Source organism: Pelobates fuscus, chromosome 6 (genome assembly GCF_036172605.1).
Source record: "Pelobates fuscus isolate aPelFus1 chromosome 6, aPelFus1.pri, whole genome shotgun sequence".
Lineage (NCBI taxonomy): Eukaryota > Metazoa > Chordata > Amphibia > Anura > Pelobatidae > Pelobates > Pelobates fuscus.
Window position 1 is genome coordinate 119,681,625 of NC_086322.1, and position 13,102 is coordinate 119,694,726.

Consider the following 13,102-nt stretch of genomic DNA (forward strand, 5'->3'; position numbering starts at 1 on the left):
GGTAAGGCGGCTTTTCAAGGGGAACGAGATCGTGTAACAGTGGGCTATCAAATAGGGCGCCCAAACCTATAATTGGAATCACGAGAACGTCGACGTCATCAGTCAGGTCTGACGGGAGACGGTGGCCCAGAGGGGTCATATCACTCCGTACAAATTCTGTTTGCATTGTGTTTCACAAAGAGTGAAACCGATATACCGATATGTATCTAATAAATAGATACATAATGTAGAGGAGCAAATGGCATGTACACAGTAAGTGACATACCTAAAACCTGTTACATATATATAGAGCTCATAATGCTTGATCGATAAATTCTGCTCCTTTACATGATAGAGTGATTGTAATTCATCTACAGAATTAGATATGTTTTTGTAAGGCATGAGACGTAAGGTGCTTGATTCAGACCCTCATTCTATACAGTATTTACAAATTATGATGCTTACAATATATGTGGCTATTGCATCGGTAAATAACTAGATCCCATCTATATGTAGTGGTAGATAGTATCCCGTTTGAACACATAATATGTCATGTTCGTGTATCATATAAGATCCATATGTACATATATTTATACTGGGAGGTCATTTATACCGTGGGAGATCCATAAAAATAATAATAATAATACAGCCAAAAACCCGTCCAAAAGATTATCCTCTTTTCCAAGGGGTCGGGAAGATGTTAGGTATTGGTATACTAATCGATACCGTAGTCTCATGTAGAGAACACGAGGTGCATTATCTCATGTTCAATACTGTTTTACAACAAACATATAGGGGAATCAATGGCATATGTGCTATATATGAGTACATTAGTAGACGTTCTTGGTTATTGGTAATTTCTGCAAAAATCTTGTAATTAGAAGAAATTATGATGTTCAAAGGATCATTAAAGATAATTGGTAAAATACTGAAATTTATAATGTAATATGTATAGATAATTAATTATGATCATGAAGTGCCAGTCATGATGACTGAGAAAGTTGTATGAATTTTATATGAATCTAGAGGTATGGCAATTGGATATAGTTAATGTATGAAGGGTGTATAGTTGAACTCCTCGTTGAGTCCCTGAGGGGCGAGGGTTCTAAAGGAATATATCCATTTAGATTCTTTTTGAAGTAATTGCTGATTAAAGTTCCCTTTCCTAGGGTTAGGGATCAGCTTTTCAATAGCCTGGAATTTCAGATTGTCAGTATTACCTTGGTGAAAGTTTATGACATGCCTTGCCACAGGGGTAGGTGTGATGGTGTTCTTTACAGAATTAATATGCTGAAGGATCCTTCGACGAAAAGGTTGAATGGTTTTGCCAATGTACTGGATGTTACATGTACATGTGATCAGATATACTAGACGAGTGGTACTGCAATTGACCAGTGCATTGGTCTTAATGATAATTTTTGATTGCGTGGACGTAGTTGACTTGGAGGGGGTAATGAACGGGCAGGCTTTACAGTGGCCACACCTGTAAGTGCCCTTTGTGTTGGTGAGCCAATTAGGCTCAGTTGGAATAGGAGCCAGGAAGCTGTGAACTAAGTAGTCTTTCAGATTCCTTGATCTACAGGCCGTGATCGCTGGATAGCAAGGTAATGACTTTTTTCAACACAGGGTTATGTGTAAGGATCGGCCAGTGATTAGACAGAGTTTGTGTCATCTTTCCCCAGCCACCGTCAAAGGTGGCGATACATCTCGGGGTCAAAGAATTAGTTTTTGAGCGTGTAGTCTTCAAACTTTCCACTCTATTTGTACCACTGGCCCGTTGGTATGCCTTTTTTAGAACCCTGTTTGGATACCCCAATGCCTTGAAACGAAGTTTCAATGATTGGCATTCTTGGTAGTACGCTGAGTCCTCAGAGCAATTTCTTCTTGCCCTTAAGTATTGGCCATATGGGATTGATGCTTTCAACCTATAAGGATGGTGACTCTCCCAATGCAGGAGGCTATTTGTTGAAGTCAGCTTTCTGAAGAGCTCAGTTTGAATAGTACCGTCCTCCATCAGGAGGATCTTTAGGTCGAGGAAGACCAGTTCTTTTTCATCTATGACATGTGTGAGTGATAGGTTAATAGTGTTGTCATTTAGAGTTTTAACAAAATCTTCAAATGTCTTAATTGAACCTGTCCAGAGTATAAACACATCGTCGATATATCTGTACCACTTTAAAATATATTTGTGGTACAGATTATATTGTGGGTCATTCCATATTTTGTCCTCCCACCACCCTAAGAAGAGGTTTGCGTAGGTGGGGGCACAAGTCGTACCCATCGCAGTCCCGGTCTCTTGCAAATAGTATTTGCCATTGAATAATATGTAGTTATGCGTCAAAATGAATTCTAATAACGACATGATAAAGGAGATCTGTGCTTCGTCGTATGCTACTGATTCAAGAAATGAGCAATAATTTGACTTCTTGCCATAAGGTGGACAGGGGGGCTTGCCAATAGACACAACTTTGCAATTATTCAAGCTTGATATACTTATTTTCTCGCTTTATATGGTCTAAATTACTTTTCAGAGAGTGTATAACCAACAGATCACTCCATGTGGATATGGGCACAGAAGTAAGAAACAAAAGGCAGAAAAAGCAGCTACCGTGATGAATAACTGGTGATTTAGTCAAATGTACAATACAACACTCACATCTAAGTATAGTGGAGCATGGAGATGTCATTTCTGTCTCCCTTAGATTAACTTTCCATCGATATAGGAGAGAAGGCCTATTTTAGATCTTTAGTATACCAAATCCTGTCCAAAACAGGTAATTCAAATGATTAAATTGAAATGATTAAATGTTTACTTGCATAACTAGGTACTCCGATTTCCACAGGCATCTTGTAATTTAAGGAATAAATGGCTACCACTATGTCATGGTACAACTCGGGTCAACATGCAGAAATTAGGTCATGCCTAAGTAAGATAGGTTTACAGAAATGTAGAAGGTGCATGACAGGTCCTTGAGTTGGCCACGATTAACGCAAACACAGAATAGCAAAAACTGGACTAACAGCAAAGGAAAAGCCAGAAAACAAACTATGGTCTAGAAAAACAGAACTGTATGTAATGGATAAAGCAAGTCATTGACAAAGGGGTATGGAATGGAGAACGTTCAATAAACTTACTCTACTCCACTGTTTCCTACACCAAGAGGCTTTTTTTAAATGTTAACATAAGTTTTTGAATCTGATCTAGTGAAAAAACATGGCAGACTTTAATGAATACCTTTTTACTTATTATACCTCTCAAGCTTCTCAAACATCTCATGCATTTATAGCTATATCTCACAGTTTAAGCATTGAAGAAGGTTACCTTTGCTCTGTTGCTAAAGTGTAAACATTGTATTGCTTCTATGTGAGACTTTAGACATCTCAATGAATAAATAATTAAGCATCCTTAAAAGGATCAAACATCACCAGAGAGTAGTGCATAATCAAAGCTTATGAATGCAAACTGCATAGGAAAATCCTCAGCTGGCATGTATTTCATCTCTCCTACTTTGGGCATAAGATATGTGACCAAGTCGCCTTATTAGGATGATAAAATTATGTTTTTACAGATTATGTAATCTGTGTGGCAGGGTATGTGAATCAAAAGATTAAAAATAAGAACATGGTGGATCGAGATTTCAATCTCAAAAGGAGCACCATAATCTTATAGTACTCAATACTGTTAGAGTTGTTTGCTAAACTCCACATGGAGTGGCAAATCTATATCCGAATAAATATCCTCCCTAATTTCCCCCTGCCCATATGTTAAATTTGGTTACCTTTGGCCATATTTCCTATTGAGTTCATCTGCTCCATCCTAATTGTGATCCCTCTTCTCGTGTCCCCATTTGGATTCTGTCACCAATTCAGATTTTTTCCGCCTACCTTGTAGTGTGGCCGAGAGGCATTAAAGTGAGAGATAAAACATTGTAGAATATATTACCGTAATTCTTGGTACTATGTAATGTGTGGAGGGGGAGGTTTAATATGAAGTCATGTACACACTCTTTGTACGCATTCACAGCACCTGGTACCAAAAGGAATAATCTGTCAGAGCATGCATATTATCAGGACTCTCATTCCTATGCTGCTCAACCACACTACTGCAAATATAATTAATCATTCCAAAAATACATCAGCAGCCTGCCCCAAATTTATAAAATAATTACAATAAAATATTAATATCCATCGTGATCTGGATCATCTTGGGGTGAGCCTTTGAAGTGGTGTTTCTAGTCTGAGAAACATACAGACAATGCTAGATTTGCAAGCGAAAATCATTATTCTTTTGCCGATGACACTCACTGGGGCATGAACAAGTCACATTCAAAGCTTAAATAATATCTATTTCTAATTGTTATTCATTCAATTACAACTGTACATTAACGCTGTGATGTGCTTAAGTTTATCTTGTGTACTTATAGTGTAGTCATTACTTTTGTGATATAATCATCAGAGGAGATTTGATGTAATAACAAGTACATTATATTGTATAAGCAGTGCTTCAAGCTACTGAAGGGAAGCATATGCTTATGTTGTAAGTAACTTGCTATGGTTTACCTCTGCATGCTTCTTTTTCACTGCAAAGAGTGCATAATAACGTCTCTTGCCAAAGGCAGTAATGAGAACTGAGTGCTTATCTTGTTATACACATTATCTCCCTCCTGCACAGCTATTACAATTAGACAATTACTTTAGTGTGGTAGCAAATAAGATAGAAAAAGCCATGTGCTCTTAACTATTATCAAACTTGTTAGCTCTTTTGGTAAACACTTCTAAAAATATAATATAGAGAGATTAAAAAAAGAAATACAGATGCAGGTGATGTTGATGGTGGGGGTGATGAATTGTGATCTTATATAAACAGCCAAGACCTGTAACATTAGAGACAAACCATCCCTCTTCTGGTATAATTTAGGTTGTTTCTTCCTGGTCTAGAATCCCTATAGCCACTCTGTGCAAGGGACACTATAGGCACCCAGACAACATCAGCTCATTGGAGTGGTTTGGGTGCATATTACTAGGTCCTTTAACCCAGCAAAGCAGGCAGACTCTAGATAGTCTCGAGGGACATCGGCGCTGGACTGAGGTTTTCTATCCCCTTCACCTCAGAGGGACAGTGGGGCAATCTAGGGGGCTATAGTGCCAGGAAAATAAAGTCTTTTCAGTCACTATAGTTTCCATTTAAACAGCAACTGAATTATTTTTTACCAAAACTTAATATTTGTCACGGTCTTGAGCAGGTCAGGGACTTATGACAGGGTTAACATTTGGCACTATGTTGGGAAATTTAGACATGGTTACACACAATTAGAATACCTAAAAAGCCAAAGATGGAAGAGGAAGGTAAGTAAAAAGGGAGAACAGAAAAGGCGATTTAGGCAATATGCCCCAGACAGGCAAATAACAAGATATTTAAATAGAGAAGAAAAACCTACAGATAAAAGTATAGGTTCTATAGAGAAACAAGTAATACAGAACAGTTTCACAAATGCAAGTAAAATAGACGTTTAGGCAATCAGGGGCAGATCCAGAGCTTGGTCTCGGGAGGGGCACTTGTAGATTATTTAAAGAAATAATCCATGCACAATAACCACTACAGCTCTGTGTAGGGGTTATGGTGCCAGGAGTGTAGTGACCCCCTCCCAGAGTAAGTAGTCAAACCGTTTAAGAACAGTTTGACAACGTATCTGCTTGGATATGGGGCTGTAGTAGGGCATAGGAGCAGTGGTGTGTGTGAGTGGTGCAATGTGTGAGAGATGGAGTGTGTGTGAAAGGTTCAGTGTGTGTTTGTGGGTGTGTAGTATGTGAATGTGTAGGGTGTGTGGGGCAATGTGTGTATGGGGGGCAGTGAGTGTGTGGGCAACGTGTGTATGGGGGCTGTGTATGTGTGTGGGGCAATTTGTGTATGGGGGCTGTGTATGTGTGTGTGGGGCAGTGCGTGTATGGGTGGGTAGTGTGTGTGGGGCAGTGTGTGTGTGTGGGGGCAATATTTGAATCTGTATGGTGTGTATGGGGGGCAGTGTATGTATGTGTGGGGGCAGTGTGTGTGTTGGTGAATTGCCCCCACATGGCCATTGCTGCGCATGCACATTAGGTGTCCCCCCTCGGTTGATTCGGTGGGGGTGGAGCGTGGGCGGAGCCTGATTCAGGTAAGTGGCTGAATCAGGTGACCTATTAACAGCTTTGTTTTCCTGGCACTATAGGATCGCTTTGAAGCTGGATTTTTTCCTTCTTTTGGATCAACAGCAGAAACAGATGTGAGAAAGGCTGAATTTGATGGACACATGTTTTTTTTTTTTAGCTGTTTAACTATGCAACACTTTCGAGCATTTCTTCCCATATAATAGTAGGAAGGATAAGGGTTAAGTACTTCTGAACTTGCTCTGGATCCTACTTTCATCAATTACAACTAAGTACTAGCAGAAAACTTAAAAACAAAACAAAGTTGGACATAAAAGAAAAGCCTGCAAAACTGTGGTGGGGTAATTCTAAAAACAGCGTAAGATTTAAGTAACATATTCCAATGAGAATGAAAGAATGGCAACACATACCTTAGAATGTTATTAGTTTTGTTAAAAAATACCATTTTCGCAAAGCTTTAAAAGAAAGAGCTCCAAAACTACTTGTACAATATGTACAAAATGTGAAATATGTACAACATGCAAGATCATTCATAACAATATAACTGTTGTAGTATTATTTGAGAAAATGACAGCTATTTTGGACATGGTTGTAAGTTCAAGATCATTATAAGATGATATTTCATGATTGCAACTGGTAAAGCTAGTTTTTGAAAAGAGTGACATACTTGAGAGAGAGAAACTGGTGAGAGTAGAATGAAAAAATTGCTTAGATTAAAAAGAGAAGGGGACCACAACAAAGTCATCTTAAAGGAGCATTCCAAGCACAATAACTTTTACAGTCCACACAAATATTGATGGTGCTTAGAACATTCTTTTATGAATATCTGGAATTAACAGTCAGGCTTAAGGTAAAAATCCCCAGTGTGGCACAATTCTCCTGCAAGTCACAGACAAGCCAAGGTCAAGGAATACAGAATAATGACAGAAAGATAAAGGGAGCCAAGGTCAAAGAATTCAGAGAGTCAGAGTAGTCAAATGAAGCAGAACATATAGCAGGAAAATACACATCAGATAATGCACTCTAGGGCAGTAAAAATCACAACAAGGCACAAGAGGGGAAATACATAGGATGTAGTGTAACACTATTGGAAAGTGTTATCACTGCAATACAAGTTTAATAAATGGGGATGTTGCTCAAAAGAAGCAGCAGGGGTTATCCCTTGAATATGGACTTGAGAACATCAGAGGGAAGTGAAGAGACTGCCATCCGGTGTTTCCCAGTGCCTGAGAATGCTGTGCGACAGCAAGAGGTGCAACTAAGTGCAGGACTTAGTTCATTGGCTTAGAGCACTCCTTAGCTGACACTCTCCGCCACTGAATCAGCTTTGCATGGCAGGGATTAGCCCAGTGGAGCTAACAAACATTACAAGCAGTCAAATGGTTTAACTACTTACTCTCGCAGGGCACCAGGGCACCCTTGACACCATTACCTATGTAATGTAGTGGGCTGTAGTGGTTACAGTGCTTGTGTTGTTCATTTAACTTTTGTGGTTATAGGTTGGAAGAATAAAAAATACATTAGACATCACTGTTGTTATATATTATATATATATATATATATATTAATAAAAATAATAATTGCACATGTTCCGCCATATAAATGGATGTATTCTTTCTTGTTCATAACAGTGTAAACTTGAATATCAAGCATGCAACTCAGGCAAACAAATTTCAGTGAAGTGTAAAGGACAATGCCCCTGTTCTTCAAACAAACTGAGAACTGCAAACAAAAGTAATAAAAGAGGTAAGGAATTGTAAATATTATATTTATGTATACATCTTTGATTCCAGGATGTGATCTCTTTTAACTATGTTGCGAATGGCTTTCCAAATTTCCAGAAAAAAATCCAGGTTAATTTTATACATTAAAATCTATAGAAACAACTGTAATCAAAGAAAAAAATATCTACCCCTTGAGCACCATGTCTTTCCAACTAAGTCCAAAATACTATATGGAAAAACACTTCTTTGAATAGGTTTTATACAAATTACCAAAATAAATACTAAAAAAGATTATAAATGTTCTTTAATGCAAAAAATAAAATAAAAACATCACCTATGGTTAAACAACAATAACGCCAGTTGTCCACAAAAGGCAGTTTCTTTGTGGGAGTTAATTTGTAGGTACTTATTACTCATTGATATAACCACTTGTTGATACAACTTATGATTCTCAAATGAACCTATTTTGACTTGTTTATTTTGTATACTGTGTTATATAGAGTATTATGGGCTGAAATATAAAGGATGGCAGAGCTTAGAAGGCTTTATAAATGAAGGTCTGAGGTTTAAATGTTCTTGTCTGGATGAAGAGCATGTAGAGGACTTTATAGACTGGCTCACCATATGAGTAATAATATGCAAAGATGCTGAATTAGGCAGTAGCATTTTGTGTAGATTGGAGGACAGGGAGGCTGCAGTATTGAAGATGAGTGATTATAAGAGAGTGAACAAGAATGTTGTGGTATCTTGTGTGGAAAATAGATAGAATGGGCAAACATTGAAGTTGGAAGTGGAAGATAAATGAAAGAAAGGGCAATGTCAAGTGTCCTAGCTTAAAATTGTCCAATATTTGACAGGAGACATATATGTATTTCAACAATAATATAGTTACGCAGGATGCTAATATTTGACTTTGCATTTGGCAGTATTGACCAGCCCACAATTGCTGTTTTCCACCAATTCTCCTTCCAAATTTAATTTAAATGTCTGATTTTGTTGACTATTCAAAATTAAAAGCATTCATAAATTCAGTAATACAGCCAGATTTTATGCTGTCATTTACAAAGACTTCCTCAATACATGATATCATTTCAAGATGTTATCCCAAAAATGATATCCAATTTAATTTCTGATAGCTGTAATAATATTTTGTTTCTGTCTTGACACCTTAACACAAAAGACAATTTGTCAGGCCACGTTAAACATGATATAACAAGATTTTTATCAGTAACTAGAGATAATCATGTTCTTTGAATGTACTATAACATTGAGTGAAGCTAATCAATCAAGAGGTATAAATAATATGTTATACCAATATATTGCTGGGACCAATATATTACTGGGATTATCTTAAAAACATTTTCATTTTCTCTGCTAGCCAAGCTGTTATATCTATGTTAAGGAGAAAACTGCAAACTTGTAGTTTTGCTCAATTCTGCTGCATAACTGCATAATTGTTCACACATAGTTCTACTCTTATGGGCTCAAAGGTAGGCAAAAACCAAATTGAAGCAAATTTCAGCTTTCACATTGAATTAAAAATCCTTCAGAATGTCAAGATGACAATAAAGTTATTATTATTATCATTATTAACAATACATTCATTGATTATCATAAATTACACTTTACATTTATTTCTATATACACATATACACATATACACATATACACATATACACATATACACATATATATATATATATTACAAACAAACAAAAATTCCCTCTAAAAGTGTGAATAGATATAGGTGGATTGGCCCTGTATACAAAGTGGCAACTACCCCCAGTGTCTAAAATCACTCAAAGACACTTACAAACAGAGATAAAACAATATAATAAAGTGGGGGGTTCAACATAAAAGTAAGAAATGCAGAATATATACTTAGTAGAAGCCGTTCCTTGGGCTTAATCTGCAAAATATAAAAGTCCATACATAGTGTAAAACTGTGGATAATATAAAAATGTAAGAAACGGTAATGGGTCACTCACAATAAATAAAGCCGATCTTCCTATGGATACTGGTAGTTGATTCCAGATGCAGGAAAGATGAATGATGGACCAGAGGTAGAACTTTAAAAAAGTATTTTACTGGTATAAAATAACATAAATAAAAGGTAATACCATAAAAAACACAACGCGTTTCGACAGTTCGTCTTTTTCAAGTGTATACAATCGGCGTTCTTTTAAATCCCTATTTCCGGAAATCGAATCTCCCGCCGACTTTCACTTCCGGTATGACGAAGTGAAAGTCGGCGGGAGATTCGATTTCCGGAAATAGGGATTTAAAAGAACGCAGAAAGGAGAAGATTGTATACACTTGAAAAAGACGAACTGTCGAAACGCGTTGTGTTTTTTATGGTATTACCTTTTATTTATGTTTATACCAGTAAAATACTTTTTTAAAGTTCTACCTCTGGTCCATCATTCATCTTTCCTGCATCTGCAATCAACTACCAGTATCCATAGGAAGATCGTGGGGACAGTCTGAAAAGCTTGGAAAAGCTGATTTTCCACAGGCAATCAAGCTAGAGCCTGCTATTTAAGGCTCTATATATTGTGAGTGACCCATTACCGTTGCTTACATTTTTATATTATCCACAGTTTTACACTATGTATGGACTTTTATATTTTGCAGATTAAGCCCAAGGAACGGCTACTACTAAGTATATATTCTGCATTTCTTACTTTTATGTTGCACCCCCCACTTTATTATAATATATATGTATAATGTTAGCAAATCATTTTTGTAATGCAAAATTTTTTGTTTCTTCATAACTAAAATCTTCTCTTTGGTTTATTAAGCATGATATTTAACAGTTATAAGTTAGTAATATTGAAAACAACTGAGTTTTGTATTTCCATTTTTATGTGAGTCATTGTTGCTATGAATCTTCTTTGACTGACCTCCAGTATCCAATATATGTTCTTGCCAAAAAGGTGTGCCAAATATATTTTCTGATATGTCTGTCTCTGACATCAAGTATTTGGTAAAACAAAATAGCTTTTTTGGCTTTTGACTTAGGCCTGGATATATTCAAATCTCCAACTGATCCAATACTGGCCTCAATTTAATATAGTTGGATAAGTTTTCCAAATTATTTAATATTTTTGGTTAAACTTTTTAAATTATTAAATGTTATGAAAAATATAAAAAAATTGTAAAATTTTGCTATTTTTAAAAATATATTTCTATATTTAAAAAAAAAAAAAAAAATTCGGTTTTAAAAATAATTTAAAACCTATATAACAATATTACATCAAAGCAACTTTCCAAATGATTTATTTACAGAAGTCACTATTAAAGTCTATGGGGATAGTTTTTTGTTTTTTTTCTCTTTGGAAGAGTGTTGTGAATAATACAAAGGAACAATTTTTTAAATAAGGGTTTTGCACTAAAGAGAAAGATGCCCTTGGATTTAATAGGTCACTTGTTTAAAATAGAAGTCTAGAAAAATGTAAGATATTATGGCATTACCACTATAGAATTATTGAGTTTATATAGGGCACTTCAATTTACAATACCACTTATGGTTGTGTGGTATCACATATTCTAAGTGAAGATAAGATAATGGGTGATATAACACAATATTATGGAGGACGCTTTAATAGCAAGTGGTGTTAGTATAAGGATAAATGCACACTATAAAGGGTTTTCCACTGCTTGAAAATAAGTTTGAATACACAAAGCCTATCACTTCTTCGGGAAAGTAGGAAATGAAGGTTGATTCCTAAATAGCCTAACTACTTCAAATAGATTTTGAAATTTATTTAAATCTATTTTCAAATAGATTGGCTGATGGGCCCGGAACCAACTGAGGAAGCTCCCACCATAGGGCAAAACACGTTCCGGACCCATCAGCCACCAGGCAGAACCTACATTGGACTAAATAGACTCAATTGAACTTTTTCATAGAAACATAGAAACATAGAATGTGACGGCAGATAAGAACCATTCGTCCCATCTAGTCTGCCCAGTTTTCTAAATACTTTTATTAGTCCCTGGCATTATCTTATAGTTAAGATAGCCTTATGCCTATCCCACGCATGCTTAAACTCCTTTACTGTGTTAACCTCTACCACTTCAGCTGGAAGGCTATTCCATGCATCCACTACCCTCTCAGTAAAGTAATACTTCCTGATATTATTATGTCCTCTTGTTGTGGTAGTTTTTCTTCTTTTAAATATAGTCTCCTCCTTTACTGTGTTGATTCCCTTTATGTATTTAAATGTTTCTATCATATCCCCCCTGTCTTGTCTTTCCACCAAGCTATACATGTTAAGATCCTTTAACCTTTCCTGGTAAGTTTGTACTAGGCAATACTGTACTATATTATCTTGTCTTTTTTAGAGACATCAGACGTGTGATCCTCCTATTGTATGTATTTTATGTTAATTCTTTAGAGTGGTATAAGGGGTTCCCACTCAGGTGGCTTGTAGCGGTTACACTACCATAAATATCAACTCACTATGTACATGATCTTTTTCTATACATGGTTCTCTCTAAAGAATGGGATGAGACAGGGGTGTCCTTTGTCCCCTCTTCTTTAATTAATGGATGTTGATTAAATCAATAGCCTTACCCATTAATTTGACCCAGGAGACTGTTAAAGTATTGAAGAATGGGTTTGGAGTTAGGTGTGCAGAACTATCAATTAATTATTTGGGGATTAAAATTGCAAATGATGTAAGTAAAATAAGTGAACATAATTTTTTACCACTCCTTAAATATACAACTAAAAAAGAAAAAGAATGGACAAATCTTGAAATCTCCTGGTGGGGGCGTATTAATGTAGTAAAATCTTATATTGTTCCAAAATGGCTATATCTTTTTCGAATGGTACCCCTGCCCTATCCAGATAGCTGGGTGACATTAGCACAATCTCTTATTAATAAATACATCTGGCTGGGTAAAACGTTTGGAAAAAATATGACGTGTTTATCTTTAAAAGTTAAATTAGGAGGATTAGGGGTCCCTATCTTGAAAGACTATCAAAAGGCCTGTAGCTTATCACATGCCTTTACCACTCAGCTAGATAGCTCTAGTGTGGAAATTTGGTATACAATTGAACAGGATTCGACTCAAGTTGAAGGGTCTTCAACAGAGTTGGGACCCTTATTTTGGATAATGCAGCCAAAATATTGCAGTTTACTAATATACTGTTCTTGCAGTGTCACGCTTAATGGTATTTTGACTGATTAGGCGAAGAGTAGAAAAGAAATTCATTTGTATAACAAGTTAATACCCTCTCTTCCACT

At 36.3% G+C, this 13,102-nt stretch overlaps 1 protein-coding gene across 1 annotated transcript in view; it reads left to right on the plus strand.

Moving 5' to 3' along the window:
- Positions 1 to 13,102, plus strand: part of SPOCK3 (SPARC (osteonectin), cwcv and kazal like domains proteoglycan 3) — a 272,759-nt gene that overhangs the window by 205,306 nt on the left and 54,351 nt on the right. Inside the window, exon 6 of the mRNA XM_063458196.1 lies at positions 7,755 to 7,869. Within this exon, the coding sequence (XP_063314266.1) occupies positions 7,755 to 7,869 (115 nt within the window). The remainder of the gene's footprint in view (positions 1 to 7,754; positions 7,870 to 13,102) is intronic.